Source organism: Tursiops truncatus, chromosome 3 (genome assembly GCF_011762595.2).
Source record: "Tursiops truncatus isolate mTurTru1 chromosome 3, mTurTru1.mat.Y, whole genome shotgun sequence".
NCBI classification, from domain to species: domain Eukaryota; kingdom Metazoa; phylum Chordata; class Mammalia; order Artiodactyla; family Delphinidae; genus Tursiops; species Tursiops truncatus.
In genome coordinates, this window is record NC_047036.1 from 171,009,640 (window position 1) to 171,035,281 (window position 25,642).

Below are 25,642 nucleotides of genomic sequence, written 5' to 3' on the forward strand. Positions count from 1 at the left end.
GGCTGTTCACACTGTTTATTTGCGTCTCTGGGAAAGTCAAGAACATTGGGGCCTCATCACACATTGAAAGCAGAGCGGGCAGCAAGGGCACTTCAGCGGAGGCTCACAGCTCGAGGACTCAGGTGGAGTCGAGGAGGAAGGGGGGGTTCCATGGCCACTGCTCAGGGTCACCTCAGAGAGGGCCTCTCATCCCAGCCACCCAGGGGCAGAGCCGAGATGGGGACCCAGGCTGAGGTCCAGGGCGGCCCCTGCACCCACCCTGCTGAGGTGGGAGGCGGCCTGGGCCCTGGGCACCAGGCTGCAGGTCCCTAGGGGAGGGGCCGAGATGGGGCCTGGTCATCCACAGCCCACACGAGAGGGCCTGTGAGCATGTGCACTAATGTGCCTCTGGGGACGAGTGTGGCTGCAACCAGGGAGATGTGTCTGTACATCTAGGTGTCAGCTGCCCCCAGGAGGGGAGCCCCTCGCCCCTCACCGCTTCCAGTGAGAGGGGGGCAGGCGCACATCAGGCTGGGAAGCAAATGGGGGTCTCCAGCTGCAACCCAGGGGAAGCTCCCTGTCCCAGGTGGTGTGCCCCCCTCCACTGCCCAGAATGAGCCAAGCCCAGCAGAGCTGGCGGTGGGCCTGATCTCTGGGGTACGGGTGGGGAGACCCAGGACCCTGGTCCAAGCAGGCTGGAGAAGGGGCCAGGCCAGGGGCAGTCCCCCAGGGTCCCTGAATTAGCACCAGGAGGAAGGAGGGCCCAGAGGGGGTGGGAGCTCAGGACATAAAGGGGCTCACGTGGCCCTGCCTTGTTCAGGAGGCAGCTCGAAGACCCCCGGCCCAGCCCGGCCAGAAGACAGCACAGCGGTCACGGCCCTCCTGAGTGGGTGGCATATCCTCAGGGCTCCCCCTTCCCAGGTTGCATCGTCCACTGGCTGCGCCCACATAGAGCATTGGGGGGAGGGGCACATCAGGCTGGGGTGTCCAGCGGGGCCCGTACTCCATTCCGAGACCTCGAGCTTGGGCTCCCCAAAGAGGCACAGCCTCAGCCCAACTGCCCGAGATCTGGACCCAGCGCCTTGGCCAGGGAACGCCCCCCCACTTCCAGAGGCTGAGCGGAGACAGAGCAGGCCCCCAGAACCCCTGGCTCCCGGGACCCCTCTCCGGCAGGGTGTCCCCTCAGGGACCTCATTGGAGGTGGCAGGAAGGCACAGGCAGGAGGCCCAGAGGGAGGTGGGCTGGCCTGGGGCTGCTTGGAGGCTCCAGGTCACACCAGCCAGGACCGCTGTGGGCAAGAGCCGCATCTGTGGAGCTGCCGTGACATGGGGGGGCCCTCGTTTGGGGAGAAGCGGGTGTGTCCGTGTCTCTCCTACCAGGCGTGGGTACACGGCTCAGTGGTTTAGGGTGTGTGGGGGGGTGACGGGAGGGGGGAACCCCTGTCCCTCTCTTTCCGGTGAAAGAAAACTCAGAAGGAACGTGTGAAGACACAGCATGTCCTGGGCCCGTGACTGTGGGTGGAGGGTGGACGGGCGCCAGGAGGGCCGGGCCGTGTGGGTGTCTGGTGTGGAGGGCGGGGCCGGGGTCTGGGGGTCCGGGTGGGTCACATAATGGAGCAGCATTTGCAGCGCTGCTTCTTCATGTCGAGGTCCTGGGGGTCGCTGGCAGGGGCCTCGAGCCCCACCTGGTTCTCTTCCCTGGAGCCCTCGGTGGCAGGGGGCTCGGCCGCACTGCCGTTGGGCGGGGCGGGCTCCTTGGGCTCGGCCGCGTCCTCAATGACCACCAGCTCTGCGGTGATGGTGTCCTGCAAGCCCAGCACCTTCTGGGTCTCAGCCTCATCCTCCACATTCTGGTAGCCCATGAAGATCATGGTGACCGGGGGCTCCTGGCCCGGCTGGATGCCAGGAGGGCCTGACGTGGCCTCGCCGGGCTGGGCCTGAACTCCAGTGATCTCCCGCCTGGACGGCGTGGTCCGGACTGCCTCCTCCGACGGCCCCCGGGGCTCTGCTGACCCGGCCGCAGACCCTGCCTCGCTCAGCGTGACCTCGTCCGCCTTGTGGATGAGTTCGTCCACCTCCGAGGAGCTCAGCGGGTGAATCCCATTCTCCGCCGTGCCGTCCACGGCGTGGACCACTGGCATGTGGGGGGAGAGAAGGAGAGAGTGAGCTGGTTCCCAGACAGGAGGGGAGGCCTGGCAAGGCTAAGAGCCACCTCTAGGCTCAAGGGGAATCATAAACTAAATTACACCTTTGGAACCAATTGACAATCAAAGCTCCTACGGGCATCTGTGGGCACAGGCAAATTGGTGCACAGAGGAAAATGTATAGGCACAAAAGCATGTTAGAAACCAAGCAAGAATAAATGAATCGGGATTTTATTGTCTCGCAGTTTGAAGCATTTCCCTATTCCCCAGTCAACTTGCTCCCAGGTGATTACCTTGCAAAGTAGGTCTGTTTTTTTCCGTCGCAAAGACGGAGAAAATGGAGTTCGGAGAAGGGTAGTTAACGAGCCCCACGTCACACAGCCGGCTGCGGCCGGACCCTGCTCTTTCTACCGGTCTAGGCATTCCTTTCATGAGGACTTGCGGGGATTCTGATTTCCTCCTTCCTTGAGCTCATGTGGACGATCTTGAATTAAAGTTTAGTTCATTCACCCATCTTTCCTGTTTTCTAGTCAATGCCCCAAAGGCTATGCATTTTCCTCTGAGCTCTGTTTCGGCTGCAGTTCATGGATTACTTTACGTCATTCTGTTTCAAGTGTAAATATCTTATAATTTCCATTTTGACTGATTGCCTCTTTAAGCCAAGATTTATTTAGAAGAGCGTTTTTCAATTTGGGGGAGCGGGGGACTGTGGTCCAGGAAAACAGAGTGTAAGACACAACCTTGTAACAGGACATGGTCACTTTCCGAAAATGCTCCACCCTTGTTTGAAAAGAATGTGTATTCTCCACTGGGCAGAGTTTTATGTGTGCAGTCAAGCTTGCTAAGTGTATTTTCCAATCTCTCCAGCTTTTGTCCCCCGTGTCCCGCTGATGTGTCATTTTCTAACCTGTGTTACAGTCTCTGAGGACCGCACTTCGGCACCCGGGAGGAGTCCCAGCTGTGGTCTGATGCCAGCCTCAGATCACAGCCCTTCTAGAAACACAGCTGCCCAGCTGCTCAGCATGGAGGGAGGGACACACTGGACACCCCGGGGACTCGCCTCCTCCCAGGCCAAGGTTCAGGCTTGGCCAGTCTCTGGCTTCTGGCCAGAAGGAAAGTGCTTTCCACTCTCAGTTTCCAAATCCCTGGGGAGGGGCGTCCATGCATCAAGGCCTTGCAGTGACTTCGGGCTCGAGGCCCAGAGGGTGGGGTGTGCCCAGGTCACACAGACCCAAGCTAGGTATTTCCCACTGGCCACTGCCCCAGGGTAGGAATCCGAGCCCTTGGTTGCCATGGAAACGGATCACCTTCCCATTGCTAAGCAACAGAGTCCAGTCTGGCGGGTCCTGAATCCCCAGGGGTTGGGCCAGGCGGGGCTCAGCGGCCAAGGTGAGGACCTTCTGTGAGCACAGACATCTCTGCTCCTTGGCCCTGTGCGGTCTCACCCTTGTCCAGGAAATGGGGCAGCTGGGACGTGCCCGGGAACCACACAGCCCGTGAGAACTGGAGCTGGGATTCTACTTGGGTCGATGCCCCCAAATTACAGCAGAGCTGGGCTGTGACAAGACCCCTTTGATAGCATCCTGGATATCCCAGAGGCCTGAAGCTCTAAGAACACGGGGCTTTGGGAATCAAAACCACAGTGAGATACCACTTCACACCCACTAGGATGGCAATAATAATAATAACAATTTAAAAATGGTCAATGATGAGGGTTGTTGAGGATGTGGAGAAATTGGAACCCTAACGCACGGCTGGTGGGAAAGTAAAATGGTGCAGCCACTGTGGAAAACACCTCAGCAGTTCCTCAGATGGTTAAACCTAGAGTCCCCACGTGACCCAGCAGTTCCGTGCCTAGGTATCACCCGAGAGAAGCGAAGACATACGCCCCCACGAAAACTTGTACAGCATAAAACCGAAAGGTGGAAACATTCCAAACATCCATCAGCTGATGACTCGATAAACAAAATGGGGTCCATCCATACTCTGGAATATTACTCGGCCATAAAATATAAACATGGATGAACCCTGAAAACGTAATGCTCAGTAAGAGTGGCCAGACATAAAAGGCCACACGGTGTGTGATTCCATAGACGGCAAAGGTCCGGAACAGGCAAATCCACGGATGGAGAGTGGATTCGTGGTTGCCGTGGTGGGGATGGGGCAGGGGTGGAGGGGTGGGGCTTCTATTTGGGGAACAGAAATGTTCTGGAATCAGCTAGTGACGGTGTACAACATGGTGAATATTCCAAAACCCACTGAGTTGTATGCTGAATTGTACGGGTGTCCTGCATCCTCTCTCTCCAAATTCCATAGCCTCATGAGGGCAGCATGTACAGACTCACTAATGGACCCTGAGGCTGAGCTGTGCTAATTCTATACTTGACTCAAGGGACCAGCTCTGGGGACCCCATGTCCTGAAGAAAGCAAATGTTTGCCTTGACTTCAAATGTACTTTTAACATCTTCTTAAAATGTTATCTTTACTAAGGTAGGTTTGCCTCTATCCCTGGCATCACAGCAAACGTTGCCCCAGATTTCCCCTCCCCCGCCAGGTCATGCCGAAAGTAAACAAAAGTTTAAGTGCCAAGATGTTTACGAGATGGCTGTCTAAATTCTGACAGATTTCACAGTTTAAAGGAAAGTTTTCCTTAGTTAAAAAAAAAAAAAGTGAATTTTACGTTCTGTGAATTATATAGAGAGAGAGGCAGGCACTCAGGAGCTTCTGCGGAAGGCTGCCCTCTCCTGCCGTTCCCAGCTTCCTTGTGGGTATTTCCCACAGCCTGCTCCCCTCCCAGCCGCTAGAGGGAACCCTAAAAACCAAACCAGATCTCAGCACCGTGGCCCCTGCCACCCCCGCCAAGGCTCACCATCCCCCTCCACACTCCGCATCAGCCGCATGGGCTCCTCTCGATTCCCCAGCCCAGCAAACTCCATCCCACCTCAGGGCCTTTGCACATGCTGTGTCCTCACCAGGCGCACTGCTCCCCCACGCCCACTGTGCCCCTTCTCACCTCCTCTGCCCCCTCCCCGCACTGCTGGACCCTCACTCGGCCCCCTCCGCACCTCTGGGGTTTTTTTTTTTTTTTGTAGCCTTTACTACAACAGTAACTATTTAAATGAGTTATCTGTGAAATCGGGGTTGAAGGGCTGGGCCCTCTGGCCGGGAAGCACCCAGGACAGCAGGCGCCACTCAGGATGGGCCTCCCCAGCCCAGCCTGGCGCTGGCCACGCCTCCAGGTGGGTCCTTGGATGGAGGGAGGACTGGGCCTCAGGCTCTGGCGGGGCGGTGGCGGGGCGGGGGAGGGGCGCGTACCTTTGGTCTCGTCCTCGTAGACCTTGATGCCCTGAGGGAGGCGCTCCCGGGGGAGCACGGTGGTGCTGGACAGCACCCGGGTCTCCCCTGTCACCTTGTCCTTCTCCACCGTGATCTCCACCGAGTACATGGCTGGCACGAGAGGCACGGGTCACGCCGCGGCCCACCTGCCCATGTGCCCCCCGCCGGGCTGCAGCGAAGCCAGGAAGGGGAGCCGGCAGCGCACAGCCAAGCAGCAGGTGCCCTCGACGCGGCCCCCCCCCCCCAGCTCAGCGTCCTTCCCTAGCTCCCCAGTCCCGTGGGCGAGGGGTCTGAATTCCTGTGCTGGTGATCCGAGGACACCCCGGCCACCCCGCCCCGTCTGCAAAGTCTTGAACTGTCCCAGTGACTCAGGGGCGTCCCTGGCCCACTCCAGCCAGGGCTGGAACGCGGGTGAGCAAGCTCGCGCCCCACAATGTTCTGGACTGCCGCGTTCTCTGTGCTGCACGTCTAAGTCGACTACTGATATAGCGATATTCTCATCTGCTCCACTGTGCAGAGGGGATGATTCCCTCTGGACGCGAATGCAGTCACAACCCGTTAAGGCCATCGCTCAACAGCCAGCATCTGACCCCGTTGTGCAGACATCGTCTGCCTGGGGTCCCCAGCCCTCCTCCATGAAGGGGCCCACATCACCACGGCCAAGACCCCTCCCAACCTGCCCCTCCCAGGTCCTCCCATTTCTCACAAGGACACCTCCGTTCTCCCTCCTCCCTCTCTCACCACTCCCACACCCCCTCCTCGGTCCATCTGCAAATTCCTGGGTGCTGCCTTGAGGACTCCCAGAACCCGCCCACTTTTCGTGCCTCCGCAGCCCCTGCGCGGGGGGGGGGGGGGAGAAGAGCTGCATCCGCCCCCACCATTCCCCAGCCCTCCCCCATCTCCCCACTGTCCCCCACAGTCCTCCTGGACCATCTGCCCCACCATTTCCTCCTTCATCCCTTCCCTTCATCCCCCCACCATCCTTCCCCCTCCCCGCCATGCCTACCACTTCCCCCCACCATCCCTCGCCATCATCCCCCCATCCCCCACACAATAACCCGCCATCCTCCACCATTTACGCCCCACCTTCACGCCCCCCCCACCCCTCCCGGACCCCCGCCGTCCCCTCCGCCCTGTCTCCCGCCGCCGCCCACGGCCTGTTCTCCCCGAAGCCGCCAGGGGGCGCCTGTGAAAACGCAGCGGGGCGCGTCCCTGCTCTGCCAGCCGCCCTGAGGGCTCACACGCCACCCCCCACCCCCACCCCTGGCCCTGCATGGCCTGACCCGCCCGGTCCCCTCCTCGCCCTCATCTCCTCCCCCTCCCCGCCTCACTCAGGCTGCTCCAACCAGCACTGGCCTCCGCGCGGTCCTACCCACCCGCCAGGCGCAGTGCTGTCCCAGAGCCTTTGCACTGGCGGTGACCCCTCCTGGTGTGACCTCCGCCCCACCTGCATGCCTCGCGCCCTCACTTCGAGTCCTTGTTCAAATGTCACCTCCTAAGTTAGGCCTCCCCTGAGCCCTTTAATTCAAATGGTCCCCTCTCCAGCTCCCCGTGCTCTGCTGTATCCTCTGTAAGTTAACCATACAGGCTCTCACTCCCGTCAGAACCCCTGCTCTCCTGGCTGCGTCTCTCCTGCCTGGCTCACAGCAGGTGCTCAGCAAGCATCATAGAATGAATAAGTGGGTGAAGGATGCTCTGTAATCCCACATCCCTCTGAAGCCTGACACCCCACCATCAGACATACAGTTGGGCAGGTTGTGCACTGCTCAAGGTCACCGGCTGGGGGCCTCTGGCTTTGCTCTTGGGCAGGGCTGCTCTAACTGGCACACCCCCTTCTGTCGGCCACCCCCGGTGTCATCACGCCCTGGTCTTCGCTGCCCCCCTTGGTTCTGTGCCTCCAAACTAACTTCGGGGACAGCAGCAACAAGGTTCTGCCGTTCGTCCTGACTTCTGCTCACTCTCGTTACTGGGTTTGTGCTGGGCCCTGGGCACGAGGTCACTACAATCCCCCCCCCCAACCCGGTGCCAGCCGTCATGTGATCAAGCAGGGATGTGAACCTGACCTTGTAGAGCGCTGAGCACTAATTCGGACTGCCCTGCTTGGTTACTTCCAGGGACAGGGTGCTCACTCCCTCTCCCAAGGTGGGCCAACGATGATGAAGGAGGGAAGGTTTGCAGTGAGCGTGCGAGCCTGTGCCCGCCTCCCTCCTCCCGGGTCCCAGGAGCGAGCGGCGAGGTTGGGGGATGGAAGCCAGGAGGGGCATCAGGTTAGAAATGCCATGCGAGGGGGCCCATCTTCTCGGGGAAGCTGAGCTGGCTTGTGACGGATGTGCCAAAGCAGAGGGGGCGCCCGGTCCCACCCAGGCTCAGAGCTGCGGCCTTGGTCCAGCCACCCACCCATAACCACAGCCCCCACCAGGTACTGCTGAGGAAGCGTCTGCATCCGACCTGGCCCCCTGACCTGGACCCCCAGGCCCCCCAGGGCTGACACTCAGCCCAGGACAGTGGCTGGACATGGGTCTGAGCCTGGGGCCAACCCACCGGCCTTCATCATGGTGGAGCCTTCAACCGTCCTCAGGGGGGTGTTGGAGATTCGCTTCTCTGCTCGGGGGGGCAAAAGGGAGAGAGAGAGACAGATTCAGATGAGAAAACACACAGATTTCCCCCCCTGCAAGACATGTGGACACCCCCCGGATACATGGACTCCCCCCACGCACGTGGTAATCCCCCCAGGCACATGGACACACCCCAGACACGTGGACACGCTCAGGCATGTGGAGACACCCCCAGACACTGAGACCACCCTCCCACACACTCACCCAGACACCTGGATCCTCCCCCTAACACGTGCATGCACCTGGACCCCTCCGCACATGTGTGCATGCCCAGAACCCCCGAACACACATGGGATCGCTCCCCCCAAAGAAAACACACTTCAGCCCCACAGTCCGTTGCCCATCTCTTTGACCCAAATGATTTTCACAAAATCCCTGAGAAGCCTGCATGGATTTTTTTTTTTAATTATTAATTTTTAATTCCACAGTAAGACAAGGAGACATTCTCTCCTCATGAATAATTAACTCATGACAAATCAGGCCAAAGACACTTCTGGCTACCACCTCCAATCCTGGCTGGTGGCGCTCTTTCCATGCCTTTACACACAGAAATAGAGATGCTCAATATATATTTTAAAATATAACATGTTAAAGAAATTTAATATACTTAGTAATATAGTTAATAAACTGTTACAGCTAACTGTATGTATTTAAATGTCATGTGAACATGTGAAGTGTTTGTAGATGTATACACTATATACCTGTAATAAATCGGGGGGGGGGCTTTTTTCTTTGTTTCCTGGACGGCAGTCTTCTGCACCTGTGTGTGTGGGACCACTGTCTTTTTATTTTATTTTACATTTTGTTTTATTTATGGACGGCAGTCTTCTGCACCTGTGTGTGTGGGACCACTGTCTTTTTATTTTATTTTACATTTTGTTTTATTTATTTTTTAAGGCTGTGCCACGCAGCTTGCAGAGTCTTAGTTCCCTGACCAGGGACTGAACCCGGGCTCCATCAGTGAAAGTGCTGAGTCCTAAACACTGGACCGCCAGGGAAGTCCCAGGACCCTTGTCCTTTTAAATAACGTGCTATCTCCAGGACAGCCAGGACCCTGGTGTCTCAGCCCCACCAATCCAGTTTTACAGATGCGAAAACTGAAGCCCACCCACCTGCCCTGGAGCCCAGAGCAAGGGGGTGTGGAACAGGGGCAGGGCCGGCCAAGGCCAGGCACCCCGCGTGGACAGGATGGACCCACCCCAGGGCTAAGACCTCAGCCAGACACGCCCCGGCAAAGCCAGTTTCCTCACCTGTAACACAGGTGCTGCAGCAGCCCCACCCAGGGATGTTGTGAAAATTCGATGAAATGATATTAAGGGGCACTGGGCCGGCTCAAAGTCGGGGCTCGCTGAGAACAATGACAATGCGAGTCATTGTGCTATTATTTTTACTTTTTAGCAACAATAGCACCTTAAAGTCACCCTCCCCTGCCTGCCATCCCCCATCTGGCCAGCAGAGGGCGCCGGGGCTCGGCCCGCCCCTTCCCGAAGACGTACCTTTGGGCGTGCCCACCGGGGCCTGCAAAAAAGAACGGAGAGGTCAGGGGTGCCGGCGCCCCCTCCCACATGACCAGTGTCCCACCTGCCGAGGCCGGAGCCTGGGGAGGGCCTGGCTGAGAGGTGACCCCATCACAGGGGCTGTCTCCTCCTGGACCGATCCCCCAGACAGCCAGAAAGGTCCCAGCCTGCTCAGAAGCCTCCCGGGGCTCCCAGAGCTCCCAGAACAAAGTCCAACCCTTCCTGGTGAGCCCCAGGGCTTGTGCCAGCGGAGACCTACCCACCGGCCTCTCCTGCCTCCTCCCATCCCTGGCCAGCGTCCCTGGTCTCCTCGCTGTTACATGAGCAGTGTCCCTCCGCTTCGAAGGCCCTTCCTGGATTTCCACTTGGCTGGCTGCTCGCTCAGCCCCCTGACCACCCAACCTAAAGGTGGCTCCCCGACCCCATCCTGGACTGTCCCTCAGGTTACCATGTTACTTACCTAGCCAGGAGGTGGGCATCGTGAGGGCAGAGACCACTCCAGCACGCAGTCTGTGCTCAATCAACCTCACGGAAAACCCCCTCTCGAGTCCGAGCCTGGAGAACTCCTACTCAACCTTCAAAACCCATCTCTGGGAAGCCTGCCCAGCCCTCCCATGAATCAGACACCTCACTGGGGACTCCACAGCACCCCATGCTCCCCCACAATAGGTCCGACCACCTTCCTGTGCTTGCAGTTGCCTGATCATGCCCGTCTGCCCACTCAGCAACAGCTCAGGGAGGCCAGGGCCTGGGTCTACGTCCTCTTGGTCTGCCCCAACCAAGCCTTGGGAAACAGTGAGGGTAGGTCTGTAGGCTCCAGACTGAAGCTATCAGAGCAGCAGCTGGAGAAGGACTGGGGCACACAGCAGGGATGTCTCCCCAGCTGCAGCTCATCTGGGGTGGGGGTAACAAGGGTGGATGGGGGCAGAGGAGGCGTGTCCCACAGCCCCGAGTCCTGAAGACAACAAAGGTGGTTGGGAGACTTCTACATTTGCCTTAACACACTGTGGCAACCACGAGCTCGGGGTCCAGAGTTCCAGGGTCTGGTTTCACCTGAACCTGGTTGGATGTCACACCCGGGAATCAATGGCTGAGCCCAGGAAAGACCACTCCTCAGCTGTGCGGCCTTAAGCCAGTCTCTCAACCCCTCTGGGCCTCAGTCTTTCATTTATTTTATTTTTTCTGGCTGCACTACGTGGCATGTGGGATCTTAGTTCCCTGACCAGGGATCAAACCCGTGCCCCCTGCAGTGGAAGCGCTGCACTGGACCGCCAGGGAATTCCCCGGGCCTCAGTCTTTGCCTTCCATCTAATGGGGACGCTGCTCGCACCTGAAAGGGCTGTTGTGGGGATTAGACAGGTGATGCCTGCTGTGCTCACGAACGTGAGAAAGATGCCAAGCAGGGAAAGACCCTTTACCCGTGAAATGCTGGTTTTCCACTGACTCACTGACCCCCCCAGGACACCCCCGCACGGCAGGGAAACCGAGGCCCAGGGAGGCAAAGCAAAGCATGCTGGTCACGCAGCTGGGAAGTGGCCAGGCTGGGATCTGGATGCGCCACTGGCCACAGCCCCAGAGGCGGCGAGGGCGTCTGGATCTGGGCCAGCAGGGCGGCGCCCCGGGAACCTCTTACCTGCTGAGAATTCAGCACAGCCTCGGCCCTCTGGTCCTCCTGGGCGGGGCGTGGGGCCGTGGCGGGGGCGGGGGTACGGGCAGGGCTCGGGGCTGCCGGGCTCTCCTTGGCGGCAGCCGGCAGCGCATCCGCGTTCTCCAGCTCCTCGATCTCCTGCTCCAGCCTGGGGAGGGCGCACGAGGTGAACACCCTGCCAGGCACTTACGGTGCCTAGCACCGCCCGGCACATCCCAGAAGGGCTTCCTTAACTTGGATGTTTTCTAACGACCTTGCGAGGTGTCCTCCTTCCCGCTCATGGCAGGGGAAATGGAGTCCTGGAGCAGTGCCAGCAGGCCGCAGAGCGGGGACCCGAACCCAGGGGCCGGCTGGTCCCTGGATCCCTGCACCGCCCGTGCCACTGGTTACTCCTGTTTTTGCTTCCAACAGACTCTCCTTTTTCCCACTCAAATACATTTATTTTTACAGGAATCTTCATCTCTCCAGGGAAACTGGAAAAACCATGTTACTTTCCAAGTATTAGAAGATAATGGTGCACATAAACCCAGTGAAAACAAGACAGGCATATTCAATCCCGCCTGAAGTGTCACCTGCCTGAGCCTTTGGGCTGCAGACGTCAAAGGCACTCAGCACCCGGGGTCACGTTCTCCTTGAAGACTCAGGACAGACCGCGGGTCAGTCTGCAGTCCCCTAACAAAGTGAGCCCAGGTTGGCAGGCTAGACACAGCTGGGGTCAGCCTGGAGGGCTTCCAGGAGGAGGTGTCCAGTGGGGACACTGAGCAGGCAAAATGCAGGTGATGGAACCACCCGAGGAGTGGGTTGCCCCGTCAGGAAGAAAGCCAAGGCCCCCGAAAGCCAGCCACACAGTAGGGCTCAAGGGCAGGCCCTCCCCTGGCACAGGGCTGTACCCAGCAGGATGGGAGGGGCAGGAGACCACCTGGCCCAGCCCCCGGTGGCCGGTGATTCCCATCCACCTTCCATCCCACCCGCAAGAGCCTTCGGCCTGCTCAGTCCCTACCACCTCTCCCGGGCCCATTTCAGCCCCGCCTCCATCTGGGCACACAGGTCACAGGTGGGAAAACTGAGGCCTGGGGAAGGGAGTCCCAGCCAATACTCTCCCACTTTCTTCCAGATGAAACACATCCAGACAGGATCCCAAGGTCCCCGCTGCGGGGCCCGCCTCAGCGTCCGCTGGCTGGCGGGCTGGCCCATGCCTCTAGGGCCTTCCCTGGCCCAGCGGACACTGGAATTTTGGCTGTCACTTCCCTCCGCATGACCCCGCTGCCCCGGGAGCTGAGCCTGGGCCGCCGGCCTGCCTGCCCGGAAACTCCTCCGGGCCTTTTGTCCCAGCCCAGGGCGATGGTCACTTTCCCCGGCCTGCCCCCTCCCCCGGCTTCCTGCAGGCCCAGCTGCAGTGCCTCCGCGGCTCCATCAGCGCCGGGAAGAGCCAGCTGGGCTGGCGCCAGGAAGCCCAGGGGGAGGCCGCATCTCCCACGCTCAGAGATGCACCGTCGCCCTGCCTCCTCACGCCCCGCTGCAGGGTGGAGAGGAGGAGGGGTCACACAGGCAGCACACCCCCCTTCCCCGAGCCTGGGTGGGAGGCTCCTCCCACAGCGCCCCCTCCACCCGGGCACAGGGGCCCGCGGGTGGATCCCACTCCTTGGGCATCTCACCGAGCCCTCCGCGGCTGCCGCGGCCCCACCCACCTGGAGATGGATTCTTCCAGCAGTCGCGCCTTCTGCTCGTCCTCCTGCATCTGTCTCCTCATGTCCTCGTCCCCCTCCGAGGCTGAGGACGGCGTCCCCGCCAGCAGCCAGCGTTCCCGCAGCGCCTTGGACTGGGACAGTGGGGACCAAGGTCAAAGTCAGGGTCGGGGCTGGGGTCAGGTTGAGGTGGCGGTCAGGGTCAGGTTAGGGTCTGAGTCAGGACTGGGATCAGAATAGGGGTCACCTCAGCCTTCCTGCCCCCCTGCTCCGGCCAAGGCCGGGGTCCCTGGACGCTGCCGCCCCCTCCCTGGCCGAGGCTCCGCCCGGACCTTCAGGTGCTGCAGCTGCCGCCGGTCGTCCTCCAGCTGCCGGCGCCTGTTCTCGATCTCCGCCTGCCTCCGCCGCTTCTCCTGCCAGACGGACCACGCGGTCAGGGCGGGCGTGGGGCGCGGAGACCCCACAAACGCCCAGTCTTTGCCCACACGGATCCCGCTTTTTCTGTAAATGGCATCCCACTGGCCCCCCCACCTATGCCCCAGACTGTGCCATCTACCTGCCCCCCTCCTGTCCCCCTCCACCTCCCCGCAGCTTGTCCCCCCACCTTCCCCCCCCCACATGCCAGCACAGTCTCTCCCCTGCAGGTGGGCTGCCCAGGGGCTCTGAGAGGGCTCTCGGCCTAAGAGTCCACGTTCTGAAGACTAAGGGGATCTCAACATTTTCATTTTGTGGGGAAGTACCAGCAGGCGCTCAAGTTTCCCACTGCACACTGGGGTTCTGCGTCCTGGAGCCCCAGGCTGGGTGTGGGGAGCCCCTGAGACCCCAGGTCCCCCCAGCCTGCCCCCACTGGCCACACCATCCTCGGGACCAGGAAAAACTCACTGCAATGGCCTGGAGCCGCTCCTGCTGGGACGTGGTCTCTGCCACCAGGACCCTGGGGGGACAGAAAAGGTCAAGTGAGGTAGGGGGTCCACCCCAACCCTGCTTTTGGCAGATCCAGTTCCAATCCCCACCCTGTGTCTTCCTGCTGGGTGAGCCGGAGTTTCCCATCCGCAGCATAGGGCCATTACCCACCCCCCTCAGAGGCACCAGCCTCCTCTCCCTGCAGCCTTTTTTTTTTTTTTTTTAAGTCTTTATTGAATTTGTTACAATATTGCTTCTGTTTTACGTTTTGGTTTTTTGGCCAGGAGGTAAGTGGGATCTTAGTGCCCCAACCAGGGATGGAACCCTCACCCCCTGCATCGTGTTGACTTAAAAAAATATATATGCACAATGTGAGAGTTGCAAGTTTTGGTTTTTTTTTTCTTCCCGGACCGGGGCACGAACCCGTGTTCCCTGCATCGGCAGGCGGACTCTCAACCACTGCGCCACCAGGGAAGCCCGGGAATTAGGTTTTATTGGGGGCAAAATGAGGACTGCAGCCCGGGAGACAGAGCTTCAGATAACTCTGAGAAACGGCTCCGAGGAGGCGAGGGGGGAAGCCAGGACATCTAGGAGTTTTGCAACAAGGGCAGGTAGTCGGGAACGTCAAAAGATTATAGTTAATTACAGAAAACCAGGACTTCCCTGGTGACACAGTGGTTAAGAACCCACCTGCAAATGCAAGGGTCACGGGTTCAAGCCCTGGTCCAGGAAGATCCCACATGCTGCGGAGCAACTCAGCCTGTGCACCACAACTACTGAGCCCGCGCACCTAGAGCCCGTGCTCCGCAGCAAGAGAGGCCACCGCAATGAGAAGCCCGCGCACCGCGATGAAGAGTAGCTGCTCCCGCAACTAGAGAAAGCCCGCGCGCAGCAACGAAGACCCAACGCAGCCAAAGATAAATTTTAAAAAAACCTACGTGTCGTAAAATAACCTTTAAAAAAATAAAAGATAAAGAAAATCAGATATCTCAAGTTAAGGAGTTTAGCGCTTTTCCGTGTATGGGAAGATGCAACAGTCTGGGCTCACTGAAACCATTCCTTTGATGTGCACGTCAGCTCTCTGGGGCCAGTATCCTGCCACATCCTGAGCTTCCTCAGGGCTCACCGCAGGGAGCGGCTGCAGTCTGACGGCTGCTAGATGGCAGGTATTCTTTTTAGCCCTGAGTTTCCTGAGGGCTCACCGGCTCACGCTGGAGGGCTGCGATCGTTGATGACTGTGACATCCTTTGTTTATTGATATGGCAGGAAATATTCCATTTATACGTATTCCATTCCATTTATAAATATTCCACTTATCAATTGGAAGGAGGGAGTCCCAACCACCGGACCACCAGGGAAGTCCCCTCCAAGCAGCCTTATTCCCGCATTAATTCCTCCCAACAAACCCTCCTGCCACCCCTCGGGGCAGGGCCAAGGGACATGAGGAGTGAGGCCCAGTCTAGAGACCTAGGAAGGGCATTGAAGCTGGGCTTCTGAGGATTCATAGGAGTTCCCTGGGAATCAAAGCCTGGAGAAGAGTGTCTCAGGAAGAGCAGTATCACCTTTCTGCTCAGACGGAGAGCCTGACCGAGACCGCCCCCTCCTCAGCCTCAGCATTCTCCAGCCCTGGGAGGGACACTTGGGGGAGGAAGGACCCTGAAGCCCCACCCCACAACCTTTGGCCGGCAAAGTCCTCGATGCTGTCCTGGGATTTCTGGCGCTTCTCACACTCGCCTCACCTGGAGTCTCTCAGGACTCCAAAAGGCCCAGAGACAGCTGTGAGCCTCCCAAAAACACACAGCAAAAAAGCAGCAAAGCTGAAATTCAACCCCAGGCTCCCTTCTCATCCCATCCACGTTTTGTTTGTTTGATTTTTTTGCTGCGCCGCACAGCTCGCGGGACCTTAGCTCCCTGACCATGAATTGAACCTGGACCCTGGCAGTGAAAGTGCTGAGTCCTAACCACCGGACCACCGGGGAATTGCCCCATCCATGTGCAGTTTTAGCCTTAAACTGGTATGCAGTAGGAGCTGGATAAATGTCAGGTGCCCTTAAAGGGACAGGACCTCACGCTGTTGAGGCTCTGGGGCCTTCTGTGGGGGCACGGGGCCAGCAGGAGGCCCAGGACCTGGAGGATGAGTCATCCCTGCTCTCCTGCATCCCCCCTCCCCACCTGGTGGGGGAAGAGGAGCTTTCAGAGCCTGACACTTCCCTTCCCAGTCTCCGGTCTGGAAGCTGCACACAGTAGGTGCAGTGAAATGACTGGACCCCTGAAGCCCAGAACATCCTCTCCAACGGGCCTCAGAATCACCTCACGCGTCCAGGGCCGCTGTGACAATGCAAAAGGGGGGTGGGGGGCGGAGGGTCTCAAGCCCAAGCGGGGGGCTTTGGGACCGTCCGCCTCAAATCCCCAATGACCACAGGGCCACTCTTGGACGCCCCGTCTCATGGGCGAGGGCCTGGCGGGCACGAAGGGGTTCTGAGCATGGGAGCCACAACCCCCCACCTGTCCCCCCATTTGCCCCGAGCCCCTTATCTTCACGGGCACGGCAGGCACTGAAATTACAGACCGTGTTTGGGCCCCACCCACTCCTTGGCCTTGTATCAGGGCCACCCCGAGGCCTCCACAGACCCTGTGGGTCTGGCCTCGGTTTCTCCATCAGCACACCCCAGCTCCGGACGCTCCTGTATGTCTCCCGCCCGCTGTGGCTCGGAAGGGAAACAGGCCCCAAGTCGCAGAGCGCTCGGGGTCTACCCCGACCCAAGCCCCCGCCCCCGCCCTCCCCCCCCACCCCCCGCCGGGCGGCTGCCAGGTGGACATCCATCCCGGGCTGCAGTGCCCCAGCCGGCCGCCCCACTAGGGTTCGGTGGTTTCCTGGCCTTGCTGAGACCGGTGAAGTCATCAGGCTCCCACGCCCCAGCCAGGTGACCCCACCCAGCTCCTCCCTCCCGAGGAGGCACCTCCTCCCCTCCCAGGGGCCCAGCAGCACCAGCTGCACCCTCTGCAGTTTCCCCCGTCCTTCCTCAGGGAGGCTGGGTTCAGCTGGGTGGAGTTCAAGACAGGCTTGATCCAGCTATCTGACTCAGTTGCCCTTCCTGAAGGGCCAGGCCAGCTGGATTTCTGGGTCTGCCCCTTCACCCTGTGTGACGCCGGCAGGGTGCCACCCCCTGAGCTCCCCACACAGGCCTGTTTCCTCAACTCTTGCAGACGCCACACTTCCCACCCCAGCCCAGGCCTCCACCATCACCTGCCACCTCCCTGCCCCCCTGACAGCCCACAGCCAGAGGCAGCTTCTCCAAATGAGAATCCAAACCGGTCGCTCTCCTGCTCTCAAGTCCCCCAGGCTCCCACCACCCTTTGCAAAACACCACAAGGCCCAGCCCGCACCCCCTTCCCTGCCCTGGCGCCCTCCACTCTCCCTCCCGCTCACTCTGTTCCGGCCACCAGGACCTGCTGGCTATGCCTGCCCTGCACCAAGTTCATCCCTACCTCAGGGCCTTTGCACTTGATGTTCCCTCTGCCTGCTACACGCTTCCCATAGCTGGAAACTGAGGCCCACAGAGGGCGAGTCACTTGCCCAAAGTCACACAGCTAGGAAGTGAGAGCTGGGGTTCAAACTACAACTGCCCAGCTCCAGGCCACACCACAGGGCTTCCCCTTTCCCAGCCTCAGCGCGGCCTCCAGGGACCCACTCAAGCAGGAGGCAGAGTTGGGGGAGGGGGCATAGCCGCTGAGACCCTAGTGCAAATAGGGCCATGGCGGGCAGAGTTACCAAGCCGCCTAATGCCGGGTCCCCACCCTGACAGGCAGGTGGCCATTCGGGCCAGACACAGGGACACAGGGATGGCTGTGAGGTCAGCTTTCCAGGTTGGAGACAAGGCGGGCAGTGTCCTCGCTAGGGCGGCCAGTCCCTGCCGGGCCAAGCGAGGGCAGGGGAAGGTCAGGCGGACACACGAAGGAGAGGCGCCGGACCAGGCAGAGAATTTCTATCCCTCCCCATCCGCCTGGCTGTCTCAGCCCAGACAGCCCGAGGGGCGCAGGCTGTGAGCCCCACTCAGGTGCCCTTCCCCGGGCCTGGGGGCGCCAGAGCCGCCCCGGGCGCGGCCGCCGCCTCTGGTGATGGATGGCTAGGCCCACGGGAGGCGGTCGCCCTGGCAACCGCGCCATCCCCATGGCAACGCCGAGGCCTGCAGGCGCGCGGGGGTGGGGCCGGCGCCAAGCATCTCCAGTCCCCAGCCCTGCGCTGGGGGCCTGAGGGGCTTCCGGCCTCGGGCGTCAGGGGCTGCCTAAACAGGGTGGGACTTGGATGGATAACAGGGTCTCCCCGACCCCTCCTGCAGCGGGGAGGGCTCCCCGTTCTGGTTTTAGGTGCGTCTGCCCAGGGAGGGGCTTCTACCCGGGAAGGGTCTGAACCCGCCCTCGGTGTGAGGCAGCCGAGGTCAAGCGAAGATAATGTTCAGCATCATAAATCCGAAAAGTAAAACAAAATAGGACGATGGAACCCTAATAAAACAGCAATACAATAGGAACACCTTCCCCAGCGCTAACCATCTTCCGCGGGCGGGTCTCAGCCCCACTTTACAGAAGGGAAAACTGAGTCTGGGGAGGAGCGAGGTCTGTACACATTTGCTCAGCGTCCAGTCTCCTGAAGATCCTGTGAGGCACGTGGGATAATTATGGCTGTTTTATCAATGAATGGACTAAAGCATCTAAATGGTGAAGTGGGGACCTGGACCCAGGCAGGGTCGGGCACACGGAGCGCAGGGTCTCCCTGAGGTCTGGCGCGGGTAGGGGTGGTCAGTGGGATGGTTGAGATGCTCACTTGGGCTCAGTGAGGGAAGCAGAGGCCAGATTACAAAAGATTTTACAAGCTGGGCGCAGAAGCTGAATTTTGGCTAAAACGCATGGGGAGGGTTTAGCGCAGCATGGCGGCTGCCTCCGCTGGCTGTGTGACCCGGGGCAAGCCACGAGCGTCTCTGAGCCTGCACCGGCTCCTCTGGGCAATGGGCCGCAGCTCGCAGCTGCTGGTGGAGGGACATGCCCTCCGTCAGGACGCCCACCATCAGCACGCGCAGGTGTCTGGTCCTTGCGCGATTATTTTTATGGCGCGTGGAGAAAATTCTGGGCTCAAGCAGCCTTGTGGGCGGCTCAGGACTCGGCGAGGGCGTCGGCTGGGAGCGCGTGAGATAATCCTGCTCCAGGAGATGAGCTAATGAGACCCAAACCCAGCGAGCCAGGCAGAGGCCTCAGCGTTTCGGGCGTTTATTTTTTAAAGGCCCAGAGAGGTTACACAACCGGCTCAAGGTCACCCAGCGGGCAGGAGGGACCAGGGGAGGGAGGTGGGAGGCCGGTGTGTGTGTGGGTGACACTTGTCTTTCCAGAGCCCACTCCTGGGCAGCTCCAGCAGGAATGAGGGGGTCCCAGCCCAGACAGGCGAGGAGCCCAGCGCTGGAACATTCCTGTGCTGATTGAAAGGAAACAGCTGACAACGACCTTGGCCACAGGTGGGGGGGTGGGGGAGAGGCAGAGTCACGCGGTGCCGGGTGTGGGGGGTGAGAGGGAGCCCAGCGGCCCCTTCCCCCATTGGGTGGGGGATGGAGTGGGGGGAGGCTGGTTCCCAGCCCCAGACTGGGTTCCTCCTAAGCGCCAGCACCTTCCTCGCTCCAGACCCTCCCGCAGTCCTGTCACCCTGAGTGAACCTCAGCCTCTCAGCACGCAGTTCAAGCCCCTGTGTTTGTCCCTCACCCTTCCCCAGTTCCCTGCCTTCCCCTTTCTCTCCTCCACCTCCAATCTCAGCTCAAACACAGCTGCCTCTTTCAGGAAGCCTTCCTAGGTCTCTCCCCTCATCAGGAAGGAATCCCCCTTCTCGAAGCCCCTCAGCACTCAGCACGAGTGGGCCCCCGGGAACACAGCTGTCATTGGTGAGGTGAACAGCCCATGAGGCGTGGGCTTTCTAGAAGCTTCAAGGCAGAGAGACATCTCCACTCCCATGGTGGGGACCAAGGTTGGAGCAGGTCCCAGACCCAGGGGAGCAAATCTGTTGCCTATTAACCTGGGATGGGGAGGGGTGAGCTGGACCCTGCCCTGGGCCCTCACAACAGGATGGGGCAGCAGGGAATGAATGCGGGCCCTTCTCCGGCTTCAGGCAAATCCAGCAGCAGAGACCAGCCCCAAAGTCCCAAGGTCCCTCCCACCCCTCACTTGGCTGCTCCCACCACCTCAAACATTCCAGGCACGATCCCACCTCAGGGCCTTTGCACTGACCGTGTCCCCGGGCCTGGGGCACTTCTCTGCCAGGTCTCCAAGGGGCTCACTGACTCCCTCGGGCCTGTCTTCAGATGTCACCTCCTCACTCAGGCCTCCTCTGACCCTAATTAACCCCAGCACCTCCCAACACCGCCCCCTAGCCCTCACCATCAGGAAACACCTAATAATTTAACTTATTCTGTTGATTTCTCCACAATGACAGTGACTGTCTCTTTTTGTCCCTGCCGTGTCCCCAACAGTTGGTACACAGCAAGTACTCAATAAATGTCCACTGGGCCAGCACATCAATTAGGGTCCTTCCATTTCCAGTGGAGGAACCCACCTAAGGGTTCCCCACCCTTGTCACATTCCTGCCACCCCCAGGGACCATCTGTACTGTGATCACTTCCTTTTTTTAAAGAAACTCACTGTCACATCTTACATTTATCTAAAACAGGACCTGGGCGCCTCACATCCAAGAAAGGACAGAGGACATGCCCCAACCACCTCGGACGTGACTTACAAATTAATATATAAAGCGATCCAAATGCCCATCAACGGATGATGGATAAACACAATGTGGTCCCTCCAAACATGGGAGCACCACTCAGCCCTGAAAACGGGCAAAGCCCTGACACTCGCTACAACGTGATGGACCCTGAGAACACGATGCTCAGTGAGAGAAGCCAGACACAGAAGGACACACAGTGTGTGATTCCATTGATGGGAAACGTCCAGAACAGGCCAGTCCACAGACACAGAGTGGATTCGTGGTTGTCAGGGGCTGGGGAGGGGGTGGGGAGTGACTGCTGACGGGGACGGGGTTTTCTGGGGCTGATGGAACGTTCTGGAATTAGCAGTGATGGCTGTACAACTCTGAATGTGCTGAAAAACACTGAATTGTACACTTTAAATAGGTGAATTGTGTGGTGTGTGAATGATATCTCAAAAAAGCTGGTAAGAATAAAGATATACATAGATACAGCAGAAATGCTGGCCCTCTCACCAAGGGCCTTGCTGGGGCCAGAGCTGGGGTCCTGCCCACCCCACGGGGCATTGTAAGGCCCTGCCAGCCATGCCCCGAGGCTCTCCAGGGTCAGAAGGATCTGAACACAAACTGACCTGGTCATCACCTGCCCGCTCCCTGACAAGTGTTACCAGAAGCCTCCCGCCAAGCCAGCTGCCCTCCCCCCACCGCCCAGGCTGGGCTCCCAGGCCTGCCCTCACTCTGGTCCTCGTGTGTCTTGCCCACCACGGGGCTTGGCTTGGGCTTCGCCTCCCAGTACCTGTCCCAGTCCAGTCTGGTCCAGTGATGGGCTCTGACTTGCCCTGAGTTTCTGCTTGAAACCTGTCTGGCAGGAGACAGACGCCACAGCCCAGTTCTCCACTCCTCAGGCACCATGACCTCCACCCAGCCATCTCGTGCCGCGTGGAGACCCCTCTGAAGCATGGCCAGGGTGCACTCTAGCCTCCCAGCACATGCAGGGGCTGGGCCATCTTGCCCTGACCAGGACACCGTCCCTGTGGGCAGCTCTGACCACCACAAAGTTCTGAAGTCAGCGGACGCCGACCCAGACATCAGGTCCTGCCGCCCCTCCCCCGGCTCTCGCTTTTCTCCCCAAGTTGCTCACACTGTCCCTGTCCAGGCTGAGGTCTGACTTGCTTCTCCCTGCTCTGGACCCTCTGCTGCCAGAACCTCTTTCTGGTGCCTGGGTAAGAACCTCACTCCTCCCCTGCTCAGATACCATCCATGGCTCCCTGGGGCTCCCCAGCTGGGCACTGTAGGCCCAGAAGGACCTGGCCCCAAGAGCACAAACCAAAGAACACTGCCTTCTCCCAACACATTTCCCACCTCTGGTCCTTTGCACAGACCAGTCTCTCCACCAGGAACACCCTTCTGCCTGCCTGGGTAAGCCCTTAAATATATTTCTCAGAAAAGGTCCATGACAGAATGGACAGGAAACCTTCCCCACACCTCAGAGAAGACCCTCCATGGGCTCCTCCAGACCCAGACCCCTCTGATCCTGCACAGGACTAGGGTGATCAGCAGGGTCTGTTTCTTTTCTTTTCTTTTTTTTTTTTTTTTGCAGTACGCGGGCCTCTCACCGCTGCGGCCTCTCCCGTTGCGGAGCCCAGGCTCCGGACGCGCAGGCTCAGCGGCCGTGGCTCACGGGCCCAGCCGCTCCGCGGCACGGGGGATCTTCCCGGACCGGGGCACGAACCCGTGTCCCCTGCATCGGCAGGTGGACTCTCAACCACTGCGCCACCAGGGAAGCCCAGGGAGTGTTTCTTAAAGGAACAGAGGAGGAAATTCCCTTGTGGGACAGTGGTTAGGACTCGGCCCTTTCACTGCTGGGCCCCAGGTTTGATCCCTGGTCGAGGAACTAAGATCCTGCAAGCTGTACGTTGTGGCCAAAACCAACCAACCAACCAAACAAACAAACAAAAACCCAAAACAGATGACAGGCTTCCTGGGTAGAGACAGGATGGAGGGAATAGGGTCCCAGACTTGGAAAAAGGTGACGTGATACTCTTTAAGAAAATCAACCCATTTTCCTGCATCAAAGCCCGAAGCCCTTGAAGATGGGCCCTCCCCATGGGGCTGGGACAGAGCTGTGAGTGGTCCTTACAGGGCCCGATCCCTACAGCACCCACCCTCCCCTAGCTGCACCCCACCCAGGAGGGGCCTGGGTGGGCTCGTGTCTCCATTCACCAGATGAGAAAAGTGAGGCCCAGAGAAGGGGGGTGGTATGACCGAGGCCCATGGGGGGTGAGAAACCCCCTCTCCATGCCCCACTCCAAAGTCAGCAGTCACAGAAGGGGTCCCTGGGGTGGATGCAAGGGCAGATGGCCCCTGGAGCCCAGACCACAACAAAGGCCACCTTCTGTGTAGCCCAGCCAGCCAACCAGGCTGAAAAGCCGATGTCAGGATACCTGGGAGCCCCACAGCCCACAGCCCCCGGATACAGGAATGTGCAAAGACCCCCTCCCCAGCCTTCCCTGGCACCTAAGAGGATGGCCCAGGAGCAAATGCCAACATCACCCCTTTCTGGCTGTGTGGCCTCAGGCATGTCGCGTCACCTCTCTGTGCCTCAGTTTCCCCACCTCACAGGGCTGCTATAAGGACCAAGCATGTCCCCGTGGACAAAGCACTCAGAACAGGGCCTGGTATACAGCAAGCGCTCAATGACTGTTAAGTAAAGAAATCACACCTGCACATCTCAGACCACCTTCCCGCATTCCTGCCACCACCTCTAGTATCAGCTGCCTGTCCCTTCCCTTCAAATCCACTCACTGTTTAAATCCAACCCCTTTGTTTTCAAAGGCAACAAAGTCACATCGTTACCCAGACTGAGAAAACCAGAAGCCACTACCACACACATCAGAGTAAAAACATAAAAAAAAAAAAAAAATAGATACATGATGAAAAGAAAAACTTGTTATTAAGTTCAATTATCACTGGGTACTGCTGCCTTTTAACTGGTTCTGCTTCTCATTAAAGGGAGATTGGCAAGTGTGAAAGCAGCGTTAAGAACCCACTTAGCACCCAGTGGAGACGGTCTCCTTGAAACTGTCCAGGCCTCAGGGCGGTCAGGGCTCTGGGAAGGTCCCGACCCAACTCTGCTCTCCTGCTCTGCTCTCCTGCTCCGTCCCGGGGTCTGAGCCTTCCCCTCACCCGGGAGAGGGGTTTGGACATCTGAGGTGGCTGCTCCCAGCTAAAATATCTTTATTTACCAGCCGGGGCCTGAGGGTCCCAGAGGGGAAGCACCTCACTCTCACGTGGGCCACACAGCAAATCCTCCCCATAGCACATGCACCCAGCTCCGGATCCCCCACCCAGGCCCCACCCTTGTCCCACCTTCAGAGCACCACCCAGCGCCCACGCGGCCTGCCTCGTAAGAATCCTTTCATTCTTAAGTTAATGAAAATTCGTTTAATCCTTAAATTAACGAAAAATTGTCAGAGTCGTAAACGTCTCTTTAAAAGAAACTTTCCAGCACCACCATAAGCCGCCACCATCTCCCGCGATGGCAAAATCCATGGAAACGGAAGGAGGTGGACGATTGCGTCCTAGCGGCTGCTGCCTCCGCGCCTGGAGCCTGCTCTGCCCTCGTGGAGAAGGACGGAGAGCCTGGGCAGGTGTTCACGTAGGGCGGCACCAGATGGAGCCTCTCCCCACCCATCGTCACCCCGGAGTGCTGGGGACTGGAGATCTCGCACGGCTATTTAGGCGGTTAACGCCAAGTCCTGTCCCACGCCTGCACCCAGAAAAGCCAGCGACCTGCCTAACGGTGGACCCACAGCACCATATCTGACCCATGACCAAGAAGGCCTGGGGGCAGGGCAGCAAGCACCGGGGGCCCTCCGTGAGCTGTGTGACCATGGGCCAGCAGCTGCCCCTCTCTGGGCCTCCATAACCTCATCGAGAATGAAAGGGGGGCTCGAAAGGAAACAATGGGGTCCATCCGGAATATCTCACTCCTCTGCTCTGAGTGGGCGTTTCCTCCCTCTTCACCCCTCCTCCCCCAGGCAGCCCCCTCCCCGGGGCCACACCCTGCCTAGGGCCTGCTGTGGGCAGGCCCACAGGCTCCCCTTGGGCCCCAAGAGCAGATAAACAAGTGAGGGGAACGCAGCAGACTGGTCTGGGCCCCGGCTCCCCTGAGCCCCTGGCTGGGCTCCCGGGGCCGGGCTGGGCCTTTGTCTGGGTTTTCAAAAGCAGAGGACACAGGGTGTCGCCTTCCTGGGAGGGGGGCAGGCAGGAGGCAGCGGCTCCCACCCAGCTGAGGGTGTGGCGGGTCACGGGTGAATCCCTGGAGGAAAGTTGCAGGCTCAGAAAACACACCCAGTGGGAAGGGCAGAGGAGCCGGGCCGGGTGGGCTGGCTGGACCTCCATGTCCGGCCCCAGGCAGGGTGGGGACCCGGCCCACAGTGGGGCAGCTGCTGGCCCTGGGACAGGGTAGGTGGGCTGCGGGACACCAGACACCCCCTTCCCAGCCCCCTGCCCACGTAAACGCACCCCACAACCTCCCTGCATCCACCTGTGGGAGTGGGGGTGTGGGGGGATGCCCTGACGCCAGGAAGAGACGACCTGCGTGGGAAGCGACCAGGCACACTCACTGGGCACCTCCTGGTGCAGGACCGGCTGCCCGGCAGCTCCTCACCCAAGCCCCCAGACCCAGGCTGCCCACCGCATTCGCACGGGGGCCAGCGGGCTCTTGGCTACATCATTTGGGGCCCCACCTCGGGGGACACTTTCCCCAGGAAGACATGAGACCCAAGCTCCCCTGCTGGAAAGCACCTGGTCCTCTGGTCTCACACACATCCCAGACCCGGAAGCCTGGAGAAAAGCCCCCTACAAGCCGGGACTTCGGGCGGGTGGATCCCCGCCTTAGCAGGGGCTCCGGACAGCACTTGAGGCCCTTGGGGAGGGCAGCCAGGCGAGGGAGGACCGGCCGGTGCGCATGCAGGGTGCAGGGCACGGCGAGCTCAGGCTGGGGGTGGGGGAGTGAGCTCACGGCCGGCCGGGGCAGTGGGGAGGGTCGCCCCATCGCCCCAAGTGGACGAGGGCC

The 25,642-nt window shown here is 59.6% G+C and overlaps 1 protein-coding gene and 1 long non-coding RNA gene across 4 annotated transcripts in view; one reads left to right on the top strand and one right to left on the bottom strand.

Annotated features, from left to right (window-relative positions):
- PALM (paralemmin) overlaps window positions 1–25,642 on the bottom strand; it is a 26,392-nt gene continuing 750 nt past the window's right edge. The window contains exons 2-10 of one of the 3 annotated variants that reach the window (XM_033854999.2): window positions 14,765–14,779; window positions 13,806–13,857; window positions 13,256–13,336; window positions 12,927–13,057; window positions 11,224–11,386; window positions 9,570–9,591; window positions 8,000–8,059; window positions 5,438–5,569; window positions 1–2,112 (exon numbers count right to left, since the gene is read on the bottom strand). In XM_033854999.2, coding sequence (XP_033710890.1) covers window positions 1,583–2,112; window positions 5,438–5,569; window positions 8,000–8,059; window positions 9,570–9,591; window positions 11,224–11,386; window positions 12,927–13,057; window positions 13,256–13,336; window positions 13,806–13,857; window positions 14,765–14,779 — 1,186 coding nt within the window. In that variant the 3' untranslated portion in view covers window positions 1–1,582. The remainder of the gene's footprint in view (window positions 2,113–5,437; window positions 5,570–7,999; window positions 8,060–9,569; window positions 9,592–11,223; window positions 11,387–12,926; window positions 13,058–13,255; window positions 13,337–13,805; window positions 13,858–14,764; window positions 14,780–25,642) is intronic. The other 2 variants (XM_033855001.2, XM_033855002.2) reach the window with 2 other exon arrangements.
- LOC141278418 (uncharacterized) lies at window positions 18,106–20,860 on the top strand. Its single transcript, XR_012331180.1, has 3 exons — window positions 18,106–18,194; window positions 19,208–19,330; window positions 20,530–20,860. It is a non-coding gene; the product is annotated as an uncharacterized lncRNA (long non-coding RNA).